Genomic DNA, 25,800 nt, shown 5'->3' on the forward strand with positions numbered 1-25,800 from the left:
AAATGTTTGTTAGATGGAAAATAAAAAACTACAGTATACGGAAATGCATATGTTGAACATCAAAATTAATGAACTTTTGTCCAAAAACAGCATTAAGAAAATGGAAAGGGGCTCGGTGCCTGTAGCTCAATGGCTAGGGCACCAGCCACATACACCGGAGCCAGAAGGTTCAAACCCAGCCCGGGCCTGCCGAACAACAATGACAACTACAAAAAAGAAAAGCCGGGCACTGTGGCCAGTGGCTGTAGTCCCAGCTACTTGGGAGGCTGAAGCAAAAGAATCGCTTAAGCCCAAGAGTTTGAGGTTGCTGTGAGCTGTGATGCCACAGCATTCTACTGAGGGCAACATGGTGAGACCCTCTCTCCCCACTCCCCCAAAAGAGAAGACAAGTCCACAGACAGGGAGATTTTGGCAATAAATATAGTCAGAAAAGAGCTTGGATCTGGAATGTAAAAGAATTCTGGTGTGTTAAAGAGAAAAAGAGGCTCTGTATAAACATAATCAGATAAGCCCTTCAGAAGCCTTCTAAGTGACAACAGTGGCTAAATGTTAAAAGGTGATTGGTACCCTCTGTCACGAGGGAGTGCCCATTAGAGTCAGGATGAAATGCTGAACAGTGGCTAAATTGAAAACATGTATAAGACTTACTGTAAGTGTTGGTAAGGAGATGGAGCGATGGGAATTCTCCTGTGTTGCCAGCAAAACTGAAAACTGCTACACTCAACTCTGGAAAACCATTTTTCAGTTTTTGCAAAACCTGACGCCACACACACATTAGGTTACAGTGATTACGGTGGTGTACCCTACCTGTACGTATGCCCAGCTCTGTCTGTATATTAATCAAAATGCTTACAGCAGCATTATCCATGATGGATGGCAGCTGTATGCTGTCCACAACAATCAAACACATAAGAGTGTTGTGATATCCACAAACACTGTGCACCAGTGAGAATGTGTGAGTTGTCACCATTCTCACATCAGGGAGTCACCCAGGTGTCGTGATGGAGGAAGGACGCTGAGTATGATGGGTAAGGATTTCATGACTATACCCATAAACCCTCAGAGACACCCAACTAGCACCCGGTGTTACACGTCAGGTTCTTTCAGGGAAGGGACAGTGAGGGGAGAGATGTGAGGGAAGCTTCTCACTCTTGTTCTGAGAGCCGCTCCTGTGAGTTGGTTCTTTTGTGAAAATACGCACACTTGAAGGCTCTTTACTTGTGCACAGCTTTGTAGTCTGTCAAAGTGCAATTAAAATTAAAGAGTACAAAGTGCCAGATACGATGTCAGTTTATCAACACAAATTATATTCTATGTCACTTAATTGTCCTGTGAAGTCTGACCCCAGCCCAAGGCCTTTTTCAAAGCATCCTTAAATTCCTTGTTCCTCAGACAGTAGATCAAGGGGTTCAGTATGGGGGTAAGGACAGTGTACACAGCAGAGATGAGCTTGTTGGAGCTCCGCGTATCGATGGCCCGGGGCCGGACATACATAAACATCATGGACATGTAGAAGATGGTGACCACAGTGAGGTGTGAGGCGCAGGTGGAGAAGGCTCTCCAACGGCCAGTGGCTGAGGGGATGTGCAGGACAGCCAGGGTAATGTGCCCATAGGACAGCACAGTGGCCAGCAGAGAGAACACCAGGATGATGAAAGCCAAAATGAAGTCCACCAGCTCTGCTGTGGAGAAGTCTGTGCAGGCCAACTTGAGGATGGGGGAAACATCACAGAAGAAGTGGTTTAGGACATTGGAGCCACAGAATGTGGCGCTAGAGATGAAGTAGACCTTGATCACAGAGATGGTGAAGCCACACACAAAGGAGAAGACCACCAGCTGGATGCACAGCCCCGTGGTCATGATAACGTGGTAGCGCAGGGGGTGGCAGATGGCCACGTAGCGGTCGTAGGCCATGGAGGCCAGGAGCACACACTCTGCGCACACCAGGGAGCTGAAGAAGTACAGCTGCGTCATGCACCCAATAAAAGAGATGCGTTTCCGCTGAAGGAGGAGGCCGTCCAGCATCTTGGGCATGATGTCACACACGCACCAGATCTCCAAGGACGACATGGAGCTCAGAAAGTGGTACATGGGCCTGTGGAGGGAGGGGCTGGCCCAGACCGTGAGGATGATGGCCAGGTTCTCCACCAGGATGAAGAGGTAGGCGAGCAGGAGGAGGAGGAAGAGCGTGTACTGCAGCTCGGGTGCGGTGGGGAAGCCCAGCAGCACGAATGTGCTCACCTTGGTGATGTTCTCCCCCCTCATTGCTCTGTGCTGGGGAGCGGCAGGCCTGCAAGACAGCCAAGAGCAAGAGAGGAGGGCTGCAGGGCAGCTGGGGAGGGAGAGAGTGGACCCAGTCTCAGGAGAGTTGTGCCCAAAGATGGGACAGTGGTCCCCATCTCCTAAGGGCTAAAGTGGGGAAGTCCTGTGTGCCTGCCTTAGACAGGACAGTGAGGAGGGAAGGAGGACGAGGGCGCGCCCAGGAGCAGGTGTTCAGGGTACAGGAAGGAAGGCCATGTGCAGGGCTCCTGGAGCAGCCGCATGGGAGTGGTCCTCCGTTCCATCGTGGGGGTTGGGGTCTGCTCAGACAGAAGAGCACCCCGTGGGTTCCCCAGCTGCCAGAGCATCCACTCCTACCACACCTCAGGTGCACACACTGTGATGAAGCTTACTTAATTTTTCTGAGAGCATTAAGAGAGGGTGAGGCTGGCCTCTGATCTCTCTGGTGGGACACTCAGAGCCTGGCAGGTCCCTATGGGGAAGGCTGTGAGCACCTCCTCCTGGAGGGAGGGAGCGGGAACAGCTCACGAACATGCACACTCCTACCTGTGCTCACACACCCTTGTATACCTGGGCAAGCACACTCATGAGCACACACACCCTCACTTATCCTTACACACATGTATAGACACACATATACCACACACGCGCACACACGCAAACACCCAGCAAAGACACTCATGCACACTAACACTCGTGTTCACCCACCTTCACACACATGCGAACACACGTGCACACTCCCTGGGAGACGCCTGCCTTTCTGGCTGAGGAAGACCACCGTGGTGGCCAGGCAGTCAGCTGGAGTGTGGGGAAACCGAGGTGCAGAGGCAGCAGGAAACACAGCCCTGAGCCCAGACGGCGGGCCTGGAGATGCAGGGAAGGGCCCAGAAGTGGGAGGAGATGAGGTGGGGAGGAGATTGGGGTCGGGGGGTGAGCCAAGCACATGTTGGTGAGGGGACCTCGGTGGTGCCTGAGGCATCAGGGGGCTTCACAGGGAGAGGGGGAAGGTTGGGTTGGGTGGCATGGGTCTGGGAGCCAGACCCTCCATCCTGGTAGTAGTGGGCTAAGCCAAGGGGCAGACAGGGAATGGGCGCAGTGGGGAGGGGGCTTGTCTGGAAAATTGATCAAAACTGAATCCAAACATGGGACAGGGCTGACTCCAATGTCCTGACTTGAACGTCTCTGTGGGAACACGCTGGCAAAGACAAATGCTAACACAACCAGAGAGCCAGAGGGGAAGGAAGCGTCCGATGGCACCGACTTGCTGTCCTGGGCCTCCTGAGGTGTCGGGTCCAGGCAACAGGATGGAGAGGTGGAGCTCTGAGTCCAGAGCATCAGCCAGTCCATGGACCATGGAGCCTCGAGATCCAAGTGGCCATGGACATAGAACCCTTGTGGCAGACCTGGTGGCCCTCAGGCCAGTGGGCCTCCGCTGGTGGGTCGGGCCACTGGGAAGAACCACAGACTCAGCTGCGCAGCTGGGCATGCAGAGAGGCTCTGGGGAGAGGGCTGCAGGCCCCCAGAGACCAGGCGGGCAGCGAGGGGGAGCCTGGTCTCTCTTCTCACCTGATGGTTTACGGGAGTGAATGGCGACTTCAGGCAGCTCATGGCTGGGAAAGCGGCACTGGCACCAAGGCTGCCGGTCCAGCAGTTGAGTCAAGTAGGCAGCAGGGAAGGGGTGAGTGGGAGCAGAGATGTGTCCATTTCTCATGAAATACCCACAGTGACACTGGCCCGGGGTGGAGTCGTCAGGCCAGGGCCTTCTCACAGAGCCACACTCATGGCAGGACCACATGGACTTGCCCACCAGTCCCCCGCCTGTGGCCTCTGGCCCGGTGGTCCTGCGCCGGCCTCTCTGGTGCCCACCAGCCCGCAGCACTCCGCAGGCTCTAGCCGCCCCCGCACCATTCCAGCACAGCCCACCTGGGCAGCCAGAGCTGCTAGTCTCCTGCCTTCCTGGAATGACACCCGGGCCCGTCACCCTGACGAAGGAGAAATGAGTCTTACACTTGTTAGTGATGCTGACAAAGCAGCAGGCAGCTGTAGAAGAATTCCTCCTCCAAAGATAAAAACAAACTTTACACTGAGATAAAATAACCTGGAAAAGCAAAAGAAAAAAAAAGACTCTTAACTACTAATAATACCTGCGTTTCTAACATCTATAGCCATGACTATGTAGCTGATAGGGAGCTGAAGGGAAAAAGGTGTCAAAGAGTTGGGGAAAAACTGTTCCCCGGAACTCAGCATTCCACGCCTTGGGACACCTGAGTCCTCCCTGGCAGTTAAAGATCCTTCTTCTAAATTGTTGGTAAAAGTGTCTGTCTGTTTTAATTTCCTATTTTCCTGCAACAACTGCAGCAGATGGCTGACCCAGGTCTTGGCTCAGGACACTGGAAATGGATGAGAAGTGCAAGGGGTCTGCTGGGCAGCTTCAGGGCTGGGTGTGGGGCAGGGTGGCTGCTGTACAGGCCTGCCCTTGATGGAAGAGTTCTGGGAAGAGAAAGAATCTTCTAGAAAGGAAGTGCCCAGGGCCAGGTTTGCCCTTGGAAGCTGGTCTGTACTCCCGCCCTGCAGGATGAGCATTCTGCCAGAACCCTCTGCTGTGACTGTCCTGTGCCTTAACATGCCCTGTGCATTTCTGCCCTGGGACCCACTTCAGGAGCACTTGCCCTGCCCCATGTCCCTTTAAAGCAAACAGAGAACCTGCTGCCACCAAAGGGGACTCCGGGGCTGGTCCCGGGTGTTCCCTCTCTGGACACCACCGGGAATGACTGTGTCCTCTTCCCAGCTGAGTGTTCACAGGAGCTTCAAAGTCCACAAGAAGGGACTCTGGTGGCCCCAGGGGTCCTGGGAAGGCCCCCACGTGTGGACTGGGTTCGCCTGAGGGTTTCTGGTTCTCTTGCTTTTACCCCAAGACAGTAGAGACCTCTCCAGATTCGAGTCAATCATTTGGACAGAAGAAGTGACCACTACTGAGCTGGCCAGTTAAATAAAAGGGTCTTCATTTACAAATTCAGGCCCTTGCAGCTCTATCACCTGAACTTTGGACAGTGGCTTTATCTTCTTTTATGGCTTGTCCTGAGTATAACAAAGGATGTAATTTTTGGTTGGGAAGAGACCATTTCTAGGCTTTGTTGTTGTTGTTGTTTGTTGTTGCAGTTTGGCTGGGCCAGGTTCGAACCTGCCACCTTCAGGATATGGGGCTGGCGCCCTACTCACTGACCCACAGGTGCTGCCCTGTATCTTCTTTTAAATAAACTTGTAACTTTGAATAATTTTAGACTTTTGGAAAAGCTGAAAAGTAAGTGCAGAGAGTTCTTGGAACCCCTTCAACTTCCCCTGAGGTGAACGTCTTCTGTGACCAGGGCTGTTTGTCGGCCGGGGCTGACCTGGGTACATGGCTATGAACTGAACTCCAGTTTTGCTCAGATGTCATCTTTGCCCCTCTCATGTCCTCCCTCTTGTCCAGGGGCCTGTGTTCTAACTTTGCTGCATCTGCCTGGTCTCTGCACAGACCGGAAAGGCCAGCTGGACACTAAGGAGGGAGCCCAGGGTCCGCTCATGGTGGACAGCTCTCAAAGGGATAAAAAGAGAATTGTTTCTGGTCCACAAATCCAAACTCAGGTACTTTAAGAAAACCCTGGGAAAGCAAAGATTCCCTTAGCTCAGAATGGATGTGTCTGGACGGTGTGTGAGGGGTACCGCGGTGGCCTCTCCCCCAGCCCTGCACCCACTATCAGCCTGCAGCCTCTTGCCCTGACGCCTTCCCTGGTACCCAGCAGAACTGCCCAGACCTGCACCTGGGCTGTGGTGAGGCAGCAGCTGTCCTCTGCTCTGCTCAATCCACCTGGTGCTGCTGGCCAAGGCTGGGTGTGTTGTCACACATTAGGATGCAGCATGGTACCAGCAAATATGTTGTCACACAGTCCCACAGATGGGTACTCAGCACAGTACCCACAGACACACAACCCATGTACTCAACACAGTACCCACAGACACGTACTCAACACAGTACCCACAGATGCGTACTCACACAGTACCCACAGACATGTACTCAGCACGGTACCCACAGATGCGTATTCACACAGTACCCACAGACATGTACTCAGCACGGTACCCACAGATGCGTACTCAACACAGTACCCAGAGACATGTTCAGCACGGTACCCACAGACACATACTCAGCATGGCACCCACAGACACATACTCACACAATACCCACAGACGCGTACGTGTCACAAGCACCCACAGACACGTACACAGCACGGCATCCACAGACATACTCACTCAGTACCCACAGACATGTACTCACACAGTACTCAAAGATATGAGACCATTTATGGAGCGCCCCAAGCCATTGTGCTGGGGACTGCTGTTCAGACTGTAGAGGGTAGTCCCTGCCCCAGGCCGGGTATGGGGGACACACGCAGTGCAGGTGCTGATCACATGGACACACACGTGGCTCTGCCACGATGTAGGGTGTACAGCGTGCCCTAAAGCCTCAGTAAAATGAGCGGTTATCAGGTAGGGAATGCGCTGGGTCCTACCTGACGGTCTGGATGCCTCACCGGGAACTGACAGCTGCATCTGCCCTAGGAGTGAGAAGCGGCTTCTCCCTGCATCCAGCAACTCCCAGGCTGGCCACAGTCACCAGAAGAGCCTCGAACCACTCTTGAGGAGTGGCCCCCAGAGCCCAGGGAGGAAGAGCTTTTCCTGCTGGAGAGCAGGGCCCCGGGGTCCAATTATCTGCCCTGTTGACACAGCTGCCCGTGCTGCCAATTAGCCATGGCCCTCGCCAGCCCAGGAGCCCATCAGAGTCTGTTTGGGTCCTCCGTCCCCCCTCAAAAGCTACCTCCTGCACCCCCAGCTGGGGAGCTGAGCCCTGGGCCCTTAGGATATTGGCAGCCCCCACGCCCTGGGAGGGAAGCACCTGTCAGTCTGCAAAGCCAGCACAGTGTGGCCTCCCAGTTTCCTCAGGCATCCCGGCTCGCTCCTCTCTGATCCTACCCCGCAGGGACCCTTCCAACTGGATGGCTCCCTCACCTCCTGTGGGGCATTTGGACCCTCTGCAGTGTTCCCCCTGCCCCTCAGCCTCTCTCCCTCCCCTCCTTCAGCCTTAGTTCCTCCCCGACACGTCACCTGTCCCAGCCCCAGGTGGCTCCTGGCCACTGTGTCCCCCCTCTCCAGTCTTTGCTCCAGTGGTCACATAGCTTCCTCCTCACCTGGGTGTCAAATCACTTCTATATGTCTGCACGTTTTTTTATTTTTTTAAATTAATACACAATAGGTGTACGTATTTTCAGGTTACATTTGATAATTTATTACAATATGATTTGTAAAGATCAAATCAGTGTAGTAGGGACATTCATCACCTTAAATAGTGGTCATTTGTTTATGCTAGAAACATTGGGATCATTCTTTTCTGGCTATCTTGAAATGTCCAATGGATTGTTGCAAACCATAGTCACCCTACCAACCTATCAAACACTAGATTTTATTTCTTTTATCTAACTATATTTGTACCTGTTAGTCAACCTCTCTTGACCCCTCCAACCTTTGCAGTCTCCGCCAACTGCCACTCTGCTCTCTACCTTATCAGATCCAATATTTTAGCTCTCACATCTGAGTGACAACATGTGATATTTGTCTTTCTGTGCCTGACTTATTTCCCTGAACATAATGACTTCTAGTTCCATCCACATCGCTGCAAATGGCAGGATTTCATTCTCTTTAATGGTTGAATAATATTCCCTGGTCAATATATGCCATGTTTTCTTTATCCATTCATTCATTTAGCGGCACTTAGGTTGATTCCACATTTTGACTATTGTAGACAGTGCCGTAATAAACGTGGGCATGCAGGAATCTCTTCCATACACTGACTTTTTTCCTTTGGATATATCCACAGTAGTAGAATTTCTGGATCACGTGGTAGTTCTGTTTCGTTTTCTGAGGAACCTACATACTGCTCTCCCAGGGGGCTGTACTAGCCTACATTCCCACCATGGGAGTTCCCCTTTCCCCATTCTCGGCCTTTTTGGTTGAAGCCTCTTTAACTGCGGTAAAGTGATATCTCACTGTAGTTTTATTTTCATTTCTCTAATTAGCGATGTTGAGCATTTATTCATGTACCTGTTACCATTTGGTATGTCTTATTTTGATAAACATCTGTTCACATTTTGCCTCGTTTTTAATTGGGATATTTGGTTTTAGCTATTGAGTTGTTTGAGCTCCTTATTGTATATTCTGGTTACTAATCCCTTATCAGATAGATGTGGTGGAAACCTTTTCTCCCACTCTGTGGGTTGTCTCCCGTTTGGTGTTTCCTTTGCTGTGCAGAAACTTTGTAGCCTGATATACTTGTCTACGTCTGCTTTGGTTCCCTGTGCTTTTGAAGGAATTGCCCAGACCAGGGTCCTGGAGCAATTCCCAAATGTTTGCTTCTGGTAGTTTCGTAGTTTTAGATCTTAGGTTTAATCCTATTGTAAATGAGATTGCTTTCTTGATTTTTTTTTCAGATTGTTGCCTGTTGGCATATACAAATGCTACTGATTTTGGTATATTGATTTTGTATCCTACTATTTTACAGATTCATCAGTTCCAACAATTTATTCCTGGCGTCCATAGGTTTTTCTAAGCATAAGATCATGTCATCTGTGAACATCTTCCTTTCCAATTTAAGTGCCCTTTCTTTCTTTCTCTCTCCTAATTGCTCTGTCCAGGACTCCCAGGACTATGTTGAATAAAAGTGGTGAAAGTGAGCACTCTTACCTTGTTCCAGATCTTACAGTAAAGGTTTTCAACTATTCTCCATTCAGTGCAATGTTAGCTGTGGGTTTGTCATATATGGCCTTTATTATTTTGAGGTATGTTCCTTCTACCCCTAATTTGTTGAGGGTTGTTTTAATCATAAAGAGGTGATAAATTCCACTGAATGCTTTTTTCTGTATTTACTGAATGGGTGAAAGCTGGAGTGGGCTGGCATTCCCACCTGAAATCTCAAGCAAGTTATGCTGGCAAAGGGAGTTGGAATGTCCAGCAGAGCAGATAGGAAGGTAGTCTGGTAAATGTCTAGTCAGGTATCAAAAGTTTAGGAACAAGAACCTAAATAAAACTAGAAAGTAATTGATAGTTGCCCCGCAGGCACCCTGCAGCCTGTCCCAGGCAGCTTGACCTGAGGCTGTAGCTCCCCTTCCTTATCTCCCCGCCAAGTATTCTTTTTTTTCATTAAGTCTTTTGTACATAGATAATAAATACATTTATGCCATTTTCAGTGTGTTGATTTTTTTGTACAAATTGGAGTGCTTACATCATACTAATCAACGTAGCTTTCACCCCATTTACCCAATTATAGCATTAGGACATTTGTGTTGTACACGTGATAGATCCAGCTTGTACTTGCAATGTGCTCCACAGGTGTAGTTCTCCTACTATCTCCTACTATCCCTCCCACCCCCTCCCCAGCCTCCCCGTCCCTCCTTCACCCTAGGCTAAAGTTGTGTCTCATTTTTCATATGCAAGTGTGAGTCATTATAAATTGGTTTCACAGTAGTACTGAGTACATTGGATCCTTTTTTTCCCATTCCTGAGATACTTTACTAAGAAGAATATTTTCCAGCTCCATCCATGTAAACATAAAAGAGGCAGGCTCCTTTTTTTATTTTTTTACTGCTGCATAGTATTCCATGGTAGCTTAGCAGTCTCCTGTTCTTAAACTTGACATCTTTCTTCCCTAAACAAAGAACTGCCTGTTTAGTTGAACCTTAAAACTGTTACCTTTCCACTTTTTGCCTTAAGAACACGCCCCAAATTTTTAAAATAAATATAGCCGGAAGTCCTGGACTGTACTTGGCTCCGGTCAGCCTTGTGGGTGGGGTGCATGGTGTTGCGTGTCAAGGCTCCCAACACTGTGCGTGCGTGCGTGCATGCGTGCGTGCGGGTGTGCGTGCGTGCGTGGGTGCGCGCAGGTGTGCGTGTGATTTTTCTCAGCCCTTCTCTCCCCGTGTCCGCCAGGCCCAGGCGCGGGTCGTGTTCCTGCATGAGGAAGAATCCCCTGTCCACCGCGGAGCAGCCCGGTTCTGGGTTGCTACGTACTGAAAAGATCATCCGGTTTTTGGTTTTGGTTCTGTCCATGTGATGTATCACATTTACTGATTTGTGTTTGTTGAACCATCCTTGGGATGGTCCCGCTTGATCATACTGACTGATCTTTTTGCGTGCTGTTGAGTTTGGTTTGCTAGGACTTTGTTGAGAACGTTTGCATCTGTGTTCATCAGGGATGAGTGTCTGTACATGTGTGCACATCCGTGTACATGTATGTGCATACGTGTGTAGGGGTCAGAACACCGTGTGCGCGTGACATCTCACTGTAGTTTTGATTTTCATTTCTCTGATGATTAGTGATGTTGGGCATTTCATTCATGTACCTGTTGGCATTTGATTTGTCTCATTTTGACAAATATCTATTCACATCTTTGCTTCCTTTTTATTTTCCTTGGCCAGTTCTTCGTTGATACCTACTTGTCTGGTTTTGGTGTTCAAGATTATGCTAACCTTGTGGAATGAGTCGGGAAGTGTTTCTTGCTCCTCAGGGTTTTTTTTTTTTTTTTGAAGACTTTGAGTGGAATTGGTATTAGTTCTCTTAACGTCTGGAGAGTTCAGCGGCAGCAGAGCCATCAGGCCCTGGGTGCTGCTTTGACAGCAACTTTCTGTTATGGCTTCAGCCTCGTTACTCATAGTTGGCTTATTGGTGTTTCTGTCATCATGGTTCAATTTTGGTGGGCTGTATGTGTCTAGGAATTTATCTATTTCTTGTAGGTTTTTCACTTTCCTGGTACATCATTGTTTCTAACCGTCTCTAAGGATTCTTTGCACTTCTGCATTCTCAGTTCTGTCTTCTCTTTCATTCCTGATTTTATTAATTTGGGTCTTGTCTTTTCTTACTAGCCTAGATAGAGGCTTATTGATTTTATTTTATCTTTTAAAGAAACAGCTTTTCATTTTGTTGATCTTCTATATTGTTTTTAGTCCAAATTTTACTTGTTTCTGCTCTGATCTTTTTCTTTCTTTCCTGCTGTTAAGTTAGGGTTTGGTTTGTCATGCTTTTCTAGGTCCTTGAGTGTTATCATTAGATTGTTTATTTGAAGTTTTCCTACATTCTTTATATAGATGTTTATTGCTATAAACTTCTGTGTATGGGTTTTGTTATATCCCATAGACTTTGGTATGAGGTTTTTCCATTTTCATTTGTTTCAAGGTAGTTTTTAATTTCCTTCTGAGTTTCTTCACTGATCCATCAGTTGTTCAGGAGCATGTTGTTTAATTTCCATGTCTTTGTGTGTTTTCAGAGGTTCCTCTTTCAATTGATTTCTAGTTTTATTCTACTGTGGTGAGAAAAGAATACGTGATATGATTTCTACTTTTTTGAAAAACTTTACCTTAATTTTTATTAAATCCTTTTTTGAATTTTTGAGACGTGTTTTATAGCCTAAAACACAGTCTGTTCTTGGATATCTTCTTTGTGTTTAAGAAAAAAATATATATTCTTCACAGTTGAGTGAAATGTTCTATAAATGTCAGTTAGGTCTACTAGATCCTATGCGCAGTTTAAATGTTTCTGTGTTGATTTTTTCATCTGAATGATCTGTCCATTACTGAGAGGTGTGTGTTGAAGTCCTCCATTATTATTGTATTACAGTCAGTTTTTCTCTTTACGTCTACTAATGTTTCCTTTATATATTTGGGGGTTCTGATTTTGGGGTGCTGATATTTATAATTGTTACATCCTCTAGCTAAATCGATCCCAATATCACTAATAGTGACCATTTTTTTACAGTCTTTTATTTGTAGTCTATTATACCTGATATAAGTATAGCTAATCCCATTTTTTATTCATTTCCAGTTGTATGAAATATCTTTTTCTACTTTTTTACTTTCAGTCTATGTGTGTCTTTATAAATGAAGTTGGTTTCTTGTAGGTAACAAATAGTTAAGTCTTGTTTCTTTATCCATTCAGCCACTCTATGCCTTGTATTAATAATTGGAAAATTGAGTTCCTTTACATGAACTGTTATTAGTGATAAGTAAGGACATACTAAAGCCATTTTTGTTGCTTGTTTTCTGGTTGTTTCAAAGCTCCTTACCTTGCTTCTTCCTTTCTTACTGTCTTCCTTTGTAATTAAGTAATTTTTCTCTGATAGTATTTTTAATTAGTTGCCTTTTAGTTTTAGTGAATCTATGATATGTTTTTGCATTGTAGTTAACATGAGGTTTACAAAATACATCTTATAGATATAACAAGTGATTTGAACAAATAACAGGTTATCTTAGATTACAAGGAAAAGAAGCACATACAGAAAAAAATGAAGAGAAATTTCTACACCTTAACTCCATCTCCCTTCACATGTTAATATTTTGTTATTCCAAATTACATATTTTATATTGCCTATCTCTTAACAAGTTTCTATAGGTTTTTAAAATATACTTGTTTTTCTGCTTTTATACTATTGTTATGAGTGGACTGAATACCACAATTACAGTATTAGAATATTCTGGATTTGTCTATATACTTAACTTCATCACTGAGTTGTATACCTTCAAATATTTCATTTTTGCATATTAGTATTGAGTTTCTTCAGATTGAAAAATTCTATTTAGCATTTATTTTGGCAAAATACATCTGGTGATGGTGACTTCTCTCAGCTTTTGTTTGTCTGAGAAAGATGTTATCTCCTCTTATATTTGAAGGCTCACTTTACGGTATACAGTATTCTTGGATAGCAGTTTCTTTCTTTAAGCACGTTGAAAATGTTGTGCTATTCCCCATGGGCTGTATGGTTTCCTTTAAGAAGTCTGTGGCCAGAAGAACTGGGGCTCATTTCTACATTATTTGCTCTCTTCACTTACTACTTTTGGAATCCTCTGTTTGTCTTTGACCTTTAAGAGTTTGATTATTTGGGCTATTTTCTGGCTGACTACAGCTGTTGTATTTTTATTTCCTTAGCATGCATCCCTGGTTACCACTCTGTGTTTTAGTTATTTAATTTGTGTATTTCATTCTCATGTATTAGAATGTAAACTGCATGACATCTGGGATTTATGTCTGTTTTGTTCACTGTTTACTTCAATTGCCTGGACTAATATCTGGCACATAGTAGGTGCTTGGATGATTAAGTGAGTGAATGAATGACTCACTTAGTTGTGACCAGAGTGTGGACAAAGGAGATGGAAGTGTTAAATATGGGAACTAGTCATTTCCTGGGGAGGAAGATGGTATTTCTGGAGACCCAAGGATGGCCCTGAAATCCATAGCATCACTCCAAGTCTGTGCAGAATCCCTGGATGGATGGAACAACACAGCTTGGTTGTACCTGGTCCCCTGCTCTTCCTCTCAATAGAATAGGGCCGTGGGGGTTTGAACAAGCAGGCTGATAGTGAGTGAGTGGGTACTCAAATGAGCAACAGCACAAGGAGGAGTCAGATCCAGGCCATGACACACAGGAAGCCTGGGAGGGAACTCCCAATGTGGGCAGCAGTAAGGCTCATGGCTCATACTGTGTTGACTGTGGGGTGGGAAGAGCAGTTGACTCTGGAAAGGACATGAACTGAGGGTGTACAGTCAGTATGCTCCTGATCAGCTACATGGAAATAGAAGAGCATGCTACACATTAGGAGAGAGGCAGGATTAATCAGTGAATTTTAACAGGGTACACAAAGGCTGGGCCTGGGGGCCCAAAACTCAGTTTCAATGAGTACAGATGAGGGGAAATGACTTTTCCGTGCCTCAGATAAAGGGGGATTTTAGACATTCATCAGTTCCCCAAAGTGAGACATGCACAGGGATGCCCTGAAATTCAGCATGAGGAATGGCATCCTTCTTGCCCAAAAAGCTGCTTTAAGATAACCAAGTCCCCAGCAGGACCAGAGTGGCCCTCCTCCCAGAAGTGCTGGGAACCAGCCTAGCAAGGTTCTTAGGAAAACCAGGGAGTAGACCAGCATGGGATGGAAAAGAGAGACAGAAAATAGCAGGATCAGGAGGACCTTTCCTCAATAGGAATATTAACCTCAGCTTTTTAACCGCAGCTTTTACATACCGTTGCTTGAAGACATGATTTTGTCATAATTGCATAACTTGATTAAAAACAGCCTAAGAGCAAAATAGCATTCTCTGCAGTCTGTACTGACCAAAAGGTCATGGCTCCATTCTAATCTGGTTCAGGAACCAGACATAACAGGAAACAGTTGGGGCCAAGTTGCATTCAATCCTTGACTCAAATGCAGTTCCTCAAAACTGGGGTCCTTTCCTCCCAGGAGGTCAGTTCCCAACACAGAAGGTCTGGATGCCGGCCCCAGGAGGAGTGAGCTATGAAATCCTATAAAATCTAGGATTCTGTGTGTCTTGACTACAAAGTAATTTGTATACTTGAGACTCAAAAGACCAATCCCTGAATTGGGCAGAGTTTATAGTATATGAGCCAGAGAATGTTTTTTCAGTCATCTCTGGCTTTAAAATATACAGAGACCTGGAAGGACCCCATAGAAGATAAAGTTGGATTTAGTAAGTGCTTATAGAAAGATACGTGTTTGGAATTCTGGGAAGATGGGTGACTAGCAACCCTCAGCAGAGGCTCTTGACCAGAGGGAGAAAAACTGGATGGAATTGGACTCTATGAAGCCAAAGGTGGGGGCTGAGCCAAGAAAGAAGTTTGGCAAGGAAGAGAATTCAAGAATACAAATTACAGGTGCAAAACCTATCAACTAGAGGACAGGAGACTCCTCCCCCAAGCAGAAGGCCCACTGCAGGCTATGTGGGAGTGAGTAGGGAACAATGGACCTCTCATTTTACCTTACCTCTCATTTTACTGGAGAGAGCCACTAAACACCAGGTCTCTTTTTTCAGGGAGGTCCCACTTATGAACCTAGACATCACCCAACCAGGCGTAAAATTGAATAGATATTTTCCCTGACAAGTTCAAACTCCCATTCCACCCTTCCCCTTCACATGGTGATCTGAAGTTCTTCCCCCTGCAGAGCGAGAGTGTTTGGTCTTTTCCTGAGAGATCTGGGCATAGTGTGGACCACCAACCACCAGGATGGAATCTTTGACTAACGGAGAAGAAAGAGGGTGCAAGAAGAAAGGGATGCTCGATGGGAAGAGGGGAAGTCCCCTGGTTATGACTATCCCTGGCCAGTGGTGGCATTGACCCTTGGTTCAGGCAGTGTCTGGTGGGAGGGGAAGCAGAACCCCAGCTCTTATGGCACCCATAGTGGGAGAGTGGTTGCCCCATGTGGACTGAGTTCATTAGGCAGGGCTTGTCCCTAGCCCCTGCTGGGCCTGCAAGTAGAGGCTTACCAGGTGTGGACTGAGACCTGAGGGCAAGGGTGTGGTACTCTGACTCAAACAGAACCCTCAAACAGAGGCTAGCTGGGTGTGAGTCAAGACCTGAGGGCCAGGGCGTGGTCCCCTATCTCTAGTGGGGCTGGTGAGCAGAGGCTTACCAGGTAAGGACTGAGATCTGTGGACAGGGTGTGGTGCCCTGACTGCAACAGAGCCCATGAACAGAGGCTTGCCAGGCAGTGGACTGAGACTGGTAGGAGTGGGCATGGTACCCTGACTCCAACTGGTCTGGCAAGAAGAGACTAGCTGGGTGTGGACTGAGACTGGTGGGCTGCGGCATGGCCCCTGGCTCCAACTGGGCCTGTGTGCAGAGAAGTGGACAACAGTGTGGACTGAGTCTGGCGGGTGGGGGTATGGATCCCTGTATTCAATTGTGCTGTTGGAGATCCTTGAATACCTCTCTGTTGAGCAAGGTTTGTACTGCCTTAGACAATTTAATTGGAATTTGTATCTGGGGCTGTCCACTCAGGGAAATTCTGAGGTCGACCTTTGAAGTTCTGTAGTGGAAAAGAACTGAAGGGTGGGGGCTGGATGGCACAGCTGTTTGTATCTCTTCACAGCTGATATTTAAACCTGATGCCGTGGCTTCTTAGGATAGGGTGGAGGTTGGCTTATATCAAAACAGAGCTAGCTTGTGTTGTCTCACCTAGTAGGTCCTCAGAGTCTCCTGCCAAAACTCTGAAAGGGGTCTTTGTAAGGTTGTAGGAGATAAGCCACAATTACAAAGCCTAGCACTTTGGTAAGGGGCTACCTCTACTACTGGGAACTCTAATTCAATCTCACCCTACCAGTTCCAATAACCAAATGTTGGGAAATAAACATGGTGTGGACTCAACAGAAGAACTCTGGCAACATGAATAACCCAGGTAGATCAACCCGCTCCCCCCCCACCCAAGAAATGACAAAGGAGATAAAACTGAAGATGCCATGCACAGACAAATGGCAGCAATGTCAGAAATCATATTCAGAATATGAATGGTAAATGAGATAAATAGTATGGAAGAAAAGATAGAAATTGAATTCCAAAGATTGTCTCAAGAAATTAATGAATTCAAAGACAAAGTCACCAAAGGTATGGACATAATGAGAAAGGAGCTAGCAGAGCTCAAGGAAATTAAAAAGTTAGTTGAGGAGCTCCAAAATACAGTAGAATCCCTCAGTAATAGAGTTGACAAGGCAGAAGAAAGGATCTTTGAAACTGAAGACAAACCTTTTGAACGTTCCAAATGCTCAAAGAGGCAGACAAATGGAGAGCAAAAACTGATCATTCCCTGAGAGAGTTGTGGGAACAATCCAAAAGATCAAACATTCATCGTATACAAATTCCCAAAGGAGAAGAGGATGGTCCTAAAGGTACAGATTGTGTACTCCAAGAGATCTTGGAGGAGAATTTCCCAAGCATTTCAAGAGATACAGAACTTCAGCTAATAGACAGTTTCAGAACCCCAGAAAGACTCAATCCAAATAAAGAATCTCCTAGACACAATGTGATTAACTTTGCCAAAGTCAAGATGAAGGAGAAAATTCTGCAAGCAGCCAGATGTAAGAAAAGCATCACCTACAAAGAGAGAAATATCAGAATGACTGCAGATCTCTCATCCAAAACATTTCAAGCCAGAAGAGTATGGTCATCAACCTTCAATCTCCTAAAACAAAACAACTTCCAGCCCATGATCCTGTACCCAGCTAAACTGAGTTTCATTTGTGATGGAGAAATCAAATACTTTAATGACATACAAATGTTAAAAAAAATTGCCATAACTAAACCAGCTCTCCAGGATATTCTCAGACTCATCCTGCACAATGACCAGCACAATGCTCTATCTCCAAAGTAAACTCAACCAGAAATTTTTGAACAAAACCCAGCTTCCACAGTGGTGAATGGATTAAAAATGTCCACTGGTCATCCAAAAATCATGACACTCCAAACACAACCAGGCTTATCAATCTTCTCAATTAAAGTGAATGGTTTAAATTGTCCTCTAAAGAGGCAGAGGCTGGCTGACTGGATACATAAACTCAGACCAGATATCCGCTGTAATACAAGAATCTCGTCTTACCTTAAAGGATAAAAATAGACCAGGGTGAAGGGCTGGACTTCTATAATACAGGCCAATGGAAACCAGAAAAAAGCAGGACTCGCAATTTTAATTGTAGATACAATTAGCTTTAAACCAAAAACGATAAAGAAAGATAAGGATGGTCACTATATATTTGTCAAGGGAAACACCCAACATGAAGGGATTTCAATAATTAACATTTATGCACCCTACTAGAATGCTCCTCAATTTGTAAAGCAAACCCTAATGGATGTGAACAACTTGATATCTTCCTGCTCCTCCTCTTCCTTCCTTCCTTCCTCCTCCAACTATAATAGTTGGATTTTTTAACACCCTATTGACAGTTTTGGATAGAGCCTCCAAGAAGAAACTAAACAAAGAAATATTAGATTTAAACCTGACCCTATAACAAATGGACTTTACAGACCTCTACAAAACATTTCATCCTAATAAAACTGAATATACGTTCTTCTCATCAGCTCATGGATCATCCTCCAAAATAGATCATATCCGAGGACACAAGTCTAACCTCAGAAAATTTAAAAGAATAAAAATTATTCCCTTAGGCAGCTGCACCTGGCAGAGGGAGACACATGGGTACAGCATTCTCTCTGATGTCCTTTCTCAGTGCAGAGTCAGTAGCCCCTTCTGGAAGCTGGTTTCTGCTTGCCTTCCTTTGCTCCCCCAAAGCCTGGTTGATGCACCTCAGCAGCAGAGAGGGGGCCAACGTCATAGTAAAGCTGCCTTCCTGAAAGCTGTTGTGATGCCAGGATTATGCCACCAAAAGCAGATGTTGGGGTGGGACTAGGAGAGATCAGAAGCCTACAGGGAGCCCACATATCAGGATCTAGGAAGAAACCACTAGTCTTTCAGTTGTGAGGAGGCTCCTGTGTGTTTTGGCTGCTGCTATCAGTGTGTCATTCACTTTGATTTACCCTTAAGGAAAAGATGGGGTATTTTGCTTTAAATACTGTCAAATTAGGACATCATAAACCAAATTAATGACCTGGTGAAGGCAGAGCTGGAAGCTTTCCCCAAAAGCATAATAGCACAAGTGAAATTTTGCTGATGTTTAATGGTTAAAAAGATCAAGTGGTATGATCAATCTTTTGGGGGGAAATTGGCACCAAGAAGCAGAAAATGAGCACCCTTGAGAAGTCCAAATTAGACTGGGAGAGCTTCAAGGAGGAAGAGGGGATTGGTGAGGTACTGGCCATCCACAATCGAGGGAAAGAGGGGTACATTGAATGGAAAGCTTTCCTAGAGTGTTTGAAATTGAGTGAGATCGTAGGCTGAGCAAAATGAAACCTTGACGTCCTGGGCAGAATGAATAGCAAATTAATCCTGTTTACAATGTGACCTTCTTTGCATCTGTGAAATATTTTCCAGTGTTTCTCATCACCTGTTTCCTAGTAAGGTCTATCTTTCTACATCGGAATTCTTTCTATCTTGATTTCACTTGATTTCATTCATTTTACTTTGAAAAGTTTGTCCTGAAATAAATAAATAATTCCTTGTATCTTCTTGGGCCACCATTGAATAGAAGTTGAACTCAACAGCAACAGGAATCTTCATACTCAAACAAAGTCATGGAAAGTAAATAATCTTAGGCTGAATGATACCTGGGTCAAAGATGAGATTAAGAAGGAAATCACCAAATTTTTAGAACAAAATGACAATGAAGACACAAATTATCAAAACCTATGGGATACCGCAAAGGCAGTCCTAAGAGGGAACTTTATAGCATTGGAAGCCTTCATCAAGAAAACAGAAAGAGAAGAAGCCAACAAATTAATGGATCATCTGAAGCAATGGGAAAAGGAAGAACATTGCAACCCCAAACCCAGCAGAATAAAAGAAATAACCAAAATTAGGGCAGATTAAATGAAATTGAAAACAAAAGAATCATTCAGAAGATCAACAAAACAAAAAGTTGGTTTTTTTAAAAGATTAACAAAATTGATAAACCTTTGGTCAACCTAACCAGAAACAGAAAAGTAAAATCTCTAATATTGTCTATCCAAAATGATAAAGGAGAAATAACAACAGACACCTCAGACATTCAAAAAATCTTCAATGATTACTACAAAAATCTTTATTCCCAGAAATAGGAAAATCTGGAGGAAATGGACCAATACCTGGAAGCATGCCACCTTCCTAGACTCAAATTAGAAATCTTAAATAGACCTATATCAATCACTGAAATAGCATCAACAATATGAAGTCTCCCTAAAAAGATAAGTCTGGGACCAGATGGCTTCACATCCGAATTCTATCAAACCTTTCAAGAGGAACTAGTACCTATATTATACAACCTTTTCCAAAGCATAGAAAAAGGACTACTTCCCAACACATTTTATGAAGGAGATATCACTCTGATCCTCAAACCGGGAAAGGATCCAACAAAAAAAGAAAATTATAGACCAATATTATTAATGAACATTGATGCAAAAATATTCAATAAGATCTTAGCAAACAGAATTCAACAACACATCAAAAAACTTATACACCATGATCAAGTTGGTTTCATTCCAGGATTATAGGGTTGGTTCAACATATGCACATCTATAAATATACTACATCATATCAATAAAATAAAAAACAGAGACCATGTTATCCTCTTGACTGATGCAGAAAAAGCCTTTGATAATATCCAGCATCCTTTCTTGACCAGAACACTTAAGAAAATAGGCATAGAAGGGACATTTCTTAAACTGATAGAGGCCATCTACAGCAAACCCACAGCCAATATCATATTGAATGGTGTAAAATTGAAAACATTTCCACTCAGATCAGGAATGAGGCAAGGATGCTCACTGTCTCGCTATTCAACATAGTAATGGATGTCTTAGCCATAGCAATCAGGCAAGAGAAGGTGATGTAGCATATCCAAATAGTGCCAGAGGAGATCAAACTCTCACTCTTCACTGATGATATGATCCTATACCTGGAAAATCTCAGGGACTCAATTTCAAAATTCTTAGAAGTGATCAAGGAATACAGCAGCATCTCAGGAGACAAAATCATTACATACAAATTAGTAGCTTTTATATATGCCAACAATAGTCAAGCTGAAAATATAGTCAAGGATTCTATTCCTTTTACAGTAGTGCCAAAGAAGATGAAATATCTGGGAATTTACCTAACAAAGGACATGAAAGATCTCTATAAAGAGAACTATGAAACTCTGAGAAAAGAAATAGCTGAAGACATTAACAAATGGAAAAACATACCATGCTCATGGCTGGGAAGAACCAACATTGTTAAAATGTTCATACTACCCAAAGCAATCTACAGATTTAATGCAATCCCTATTAAACCACCATTGTCATACTTTAAAGAACTTGAAAAAATAGTACTTCATTTTATATGGAATCAGAAAAAACCTTGAATAGCAAATACGTTACTCAGAAATAAGAAAAAAATCAGGAGGTATCATGTTACCAGACTTTAGGCTATCCTATAAATCTATAGTGATCAAAACTGCATGGTACCGGCACAAAAAAAGGGAAGTAGATTTATGGAACAGAATAGAGAACCAAAAGATGAACCCAGCTACTTATCATCATTTGATCTTCAACAAGCCTATCAAAAATATTCGGGGGGCGGGGGAAAGGCTCCCTATTTAACAAACGGTGCTGGGTGAACTGGCTGGTGACCTGTAGAAGACTGAAACTGGACCCACACCTTTCACCATTAACAAAAATCGATTCTCACTGGATAAAAGATTTAAACTTAAGACATGAAACTATAAAAATACTAGAAGAGAGTTCAGGGAAACTTGAATTAATCTGCCTGGAAGAATATTTTATGAGGAGGACCCCCTGGGCAATTGAAGCAACACCAAAAATACATTACTGGGATCTGATCAAACTAAAAAGATTTTGCACAGCCAAAAGGACAGTAAGTAAAGCAAACAGACAACCTTCATAATGGGGGGAGATTTTTGCAGGCTATGCTTCTGAAAAAGGTCTGATAACTAGAATCTACAGAGAACTCAAACCAATCAATAAGAAAAGAACAAATAACCCCATTTTTATGTGGCAAGAGACTTGAACAGAAACTTCTCTGATGAAGACAGGTGCATGGCCCACAAACACATGAAAAAATGATCATCATCCATAATCATCAGAGAAATGCAAATTAAAACCACTTTCAGATATTCTTTAACTCCAGTAAGATATGTCCGCCCACATCACAAAATTCCCAAACTACAGATGTTGACATGGATGCAGAGAGAAGGGAACACTTCTACACTGCTGGTAGGAATGCAATCTAATACGACCTTTATAGAAAGAAGTTTGGAGAACACTCAAGGAACTAAAAGTAGAAGTTTGATCCTGCAATTCCTCTACTAGGTATATACCCAGATGATCAAAAATTATTTTACATCAAAAAAATTTGCACCAGAATGTTTATTGCAGCCCAATTCATAATAGCAAAGACATAGAAAGAGCCCAAGTGCCCATTGACCCATGAATGGATTAACAAATTGTGGTATATGTACACCATGGAATACTATGCAGCCATAAAAAGGATGGAGACTTCACATCTTTTATGTTTACCTGGATGGAGCTGGAACATATTCCTCTTAGTAATGTATCTCAAGAATGGGGAAAAAAGTATCCAATGTACTCAATACTACTATGAAATCAATATATAATCACCTACACATTCATATCATTGGCAAGACATAACTATAGTCCAGAAAGTAGAAGGGAAGAGGAGAGAGGGAAGGGGGCATAAGGGAGGAGGGAGGGTGTTTGGTGAGACCTCACCTAACTTGCATGATGTAATGGTACATTTCAAAACTATTAAGAAATGAGTATAATTGTGATGGATGTGTTAGTTCAATGTAAGCATTTCACATTGTATATCAAAGCAGTACACTGAACCTTGTAAATGCATCAATGTAAAAAGTTCTGATTTAAAAAAATAATAAATAAAATAAAAGATATGTGCTTGAAATGAGAAAACTCATGAGTTGATAGTGGCCCTGGACAAGAGTGGTGATAGGAGGGACTGTTGGGAGGACATTGCCCTGGTGTGGGCAGCCCACCAGGAAAGAGCCATAGATGAAGAAACTCAGCTTTGGTGAAGGCACTGTCAGCCTTAAATGTCAACCATTTATTCCCCCAAACTGGAATCTGAAGCATTCCTCATTCCTTTTTCAAGATCTTTAAGATATGACAATGTAGCTTTAATAGGAATTGCATTAAAATTATATATTGCTTTGGGTAGTATAGACATTTTAACAATGTTGATTCTTCCCAGCCATGAGCATGGTATGTTTTTCCATTTGTTAACATCTTCAACTATTTCTTTTCTTAAAGATTCATAGTTCTCTTTGTATAGATCTTTCACGTCCTTTGTTAGGTATACTCCCAAATATTTCATCTTCTTTGGCACTACTGTGAAAGGAATAGAGTCCTTGATTGTTTTTTTGGCTTGGTTATTGTTGGTATATATAAAGGCTACAGATTTATGGGTGTTGATTTTGTAGCCTGAGACATTGCTGTATTCCTTGATCACTTCCAGATATATGATCATATCATCTGCAAAGAGTGAAAGTTTGATCTCTTCTGACCCTATGTGGATACCCTTGATCGCCTTTTCATCCCTTATTGCAATGACTAAAACTTCCATTACAATGTTAAAGAGCAATGGAGACAATGGGCAACCTTGCCTGGTTCCTGATCTGAGTGAAAATGATTTCAATTTATTTATTTATTTTATTTATTTATTTTTTTGAGAAGTTCCGTTCTGGTGATTTTATTTTTTCTTTTTCTTTTTCTTTTTTTTTATTGTTAAATCATAGCTGTGTACATTAGTGCAATCACCTGTACCCATTCTAAGATGCACCATAGATGTGGCCCCACCCATTACCCTCCCTCTACCAAAACCTCCCCCCTCTCTTCCCCTTCCTTTTTAACTCCATTCTATACTATATTGGCTGTGGGTTTGCTGTAGATGGCCTCCATTAGTTTAAGAAATGTCCCTTCTATACCAATTTTCTTAAGTGTTCTGATCATGAAGCAATGCTGGATATTATCAAAAGCTTTTTCTGCATCAATTGAAAGAATCATATGGTCCTTATTTTTTAGTTTGTTCATGTGCTGAATTACATTTATAGATTTACATATATTGAACCAGCCTTGAGACCCTGGGATAAATCCCACTTGGTCATGGTGTATAATTTTTTTGATGTGTTGTTGGATTCTGTTTGTTAGGATCTTATTGAGTATTTTAGCATCAATATTCATTAGTAATATTGGTCTATAATTTTCTTTTCTTGTTGGGTCTTTCCCTGGTTTGCAGATCAAGGTGATGTTTGCTTCATAGAATGTGTTGGGTAATATTCCTTCTTTTTCTATATTTTGGAAGAGGTTTAGTAATATAGGTACTAGTTCTTCTTTAAAGGTTTGGTAGAATTCTGACATAAAGCCATCTGATCCTGGGCTTTTCTTTTTAGGGAGATTTTATATAGTTGATGCTATTTCAGAATTTGATATAGGCCTGTTCAACATTTCCACTTCATTGTGGCTAAGTCTTTGTAGGTGGCGTACTTTGAGGTATTGGTCGATTTCTTTCAGATTTTCATATTTCTGAGAGTAGAGTTTCTTGTACTATTTGTTAAGGATTTTTTGAATTTCTGTGGGGTCTGTGGTTATTTCATCATTACCATTTCTAATTGATGAAATTAGAGATTTTACTCTTTTTTTCCTGGTTATGTTGGCCGAAGGTTTATCTGTTTTATTGATCTTTTCAAAAAACCAACTTTTGGATTTATTGATCTGTTGTATAATTCTTTTATTTTCAATTTCATTTAATTCTGCTCTGATTTTTGTTATTTCTTTTCTTCCGCTGGGTTTGGGATTGGAGTGTTCCTCCTTCTCCAGTTGCTTGAGATGTCCCATTAAGTTATTAACTTCCTCTCTTTCCATTTTCTTGAGGAAGGCTTGCAGCACTACAAATTTCCTTCTTAGGACTGCCTTTGCAGTATCCCAGAAGTTCTGGTAATTCATGTCTCGATTGTTGTTTTGTTCCAAAAATTTAAAGGTGATTTCCTTCTTAATCTTATCTACAACCCATCTATCCTTCAGCATAAGGTTGTTTAGCTTCCATGTTTTTATATGAGTATGCAGGTTCCTGTTGTTCTTGAGTTCAACTTTTATTCCATGGTAGTCTGAGAAGATGCAAGGAATAATTTCTATTTTTAAAAATTTGTTGAGTTTAGATTTGTGGCCTAGGATGTGGTCGATTTTGGAGTATGTTCCATGGGCTGATGAGAAGAGTGTGTATTCAGTTTTGTTGGGATGAAATGTTCTGTAGATGTCTGTTACGTCCAGATGTTGAATGGTTAAGTTTAAATCTAAAATTTCTTTGCTTAGCTTCTTTTTGGAGGATCTATGCAGCACTGCTAAAGGGGTGTTAAAATCTCCAACTACTATGGAACTGGAGGAAATCAAGTTACTCATGTCTGTTAGAGTTTCTCTTATACATTGAGGTGCGTTCTGGTTGGGTGCATAAATATTAATAATTGAAATCTCATCATATTGAATATTACCTTTAAAAAATATGAAGTGTCCATCCTTATCCTTCCTATTTTGGTTGGTTTAAAGCCTATTGTGTCTTCAAATAGTATTGCAACGCCTGCTTTTTTCTGCTTTACATTTGCCTAAAGTATAGATGAACATCCCTTCACCTTGAGCTATATTTGTCTTTTAATGTAAGATGCGATTCTTATATGCAGCAGATATATGGCTTGAGTTTTTGTATCCAGTAAGCCAACCTGTGCCTCTTTAGAGGACAATTTAAACCATTCACATTAATTGAGAATATTGATAAGTCTTTCAATAGTCCGGTGGACATTTTTAATCCTTTGAGACTGTGGAAGTTGGAATTCGATCAAAATTTTCTGGGTGGGATTACTTTTGTGGTGGAGGATTATGCTGGTGTTTATGGAGGATAGGTCTGAGAATATCCTGGAGAGCTGGTTTAGTTATGGCAAATTTCTTATATATGTGAATGTCATTAAAGTATTTAATTTCTCCATCATAAATG

General features: G+C 43.2%; 1 protein-coding gene across 1 annotated transcript in view; it reads right to left on the minus strand.

The window, feature by feature from the left end:
* Positions 1 to 1,241: 1,241 nt before the first annotated feature.
* The window catches only part of LOC128590493 (olfactory receptor 6B2-like), a 58,601-nt gene continuing 34,042 nt past the window's right edge, over positions 1,242 to 25,800 (minus strand). Inside the window, exon 2 of the mRNA XM_053597811.1 lies at positions 1,242 to 2,290. Coding sequence (XP_053453786.1) covers positions 1,321 to 2,265 — 945 coding nt within the window. The 5' untranslated portion in view covers positions 2,266 to 2,290 and the 3' untranslated portion in view covers positions 1,242 to 1,320. The remainder of the gene's footprint in view (positions 2,291 to 25,800) is intronic.

Source organism: Nycticebus coucang, chromosome 7 (assembly GCF_027406575.1).
Source record: "Nycticebus coucang isolate mNycCou1 chromosome 7, mNycCou1.pri, whole genome shotgun sequence".
In the NCBI taxonomy this organism is placed as follows: Eukaryota; Metazoa; Chordata; class Mammalia; order Primates; family Lorisidae; genus Nycticebus; species Nycticebus coucang.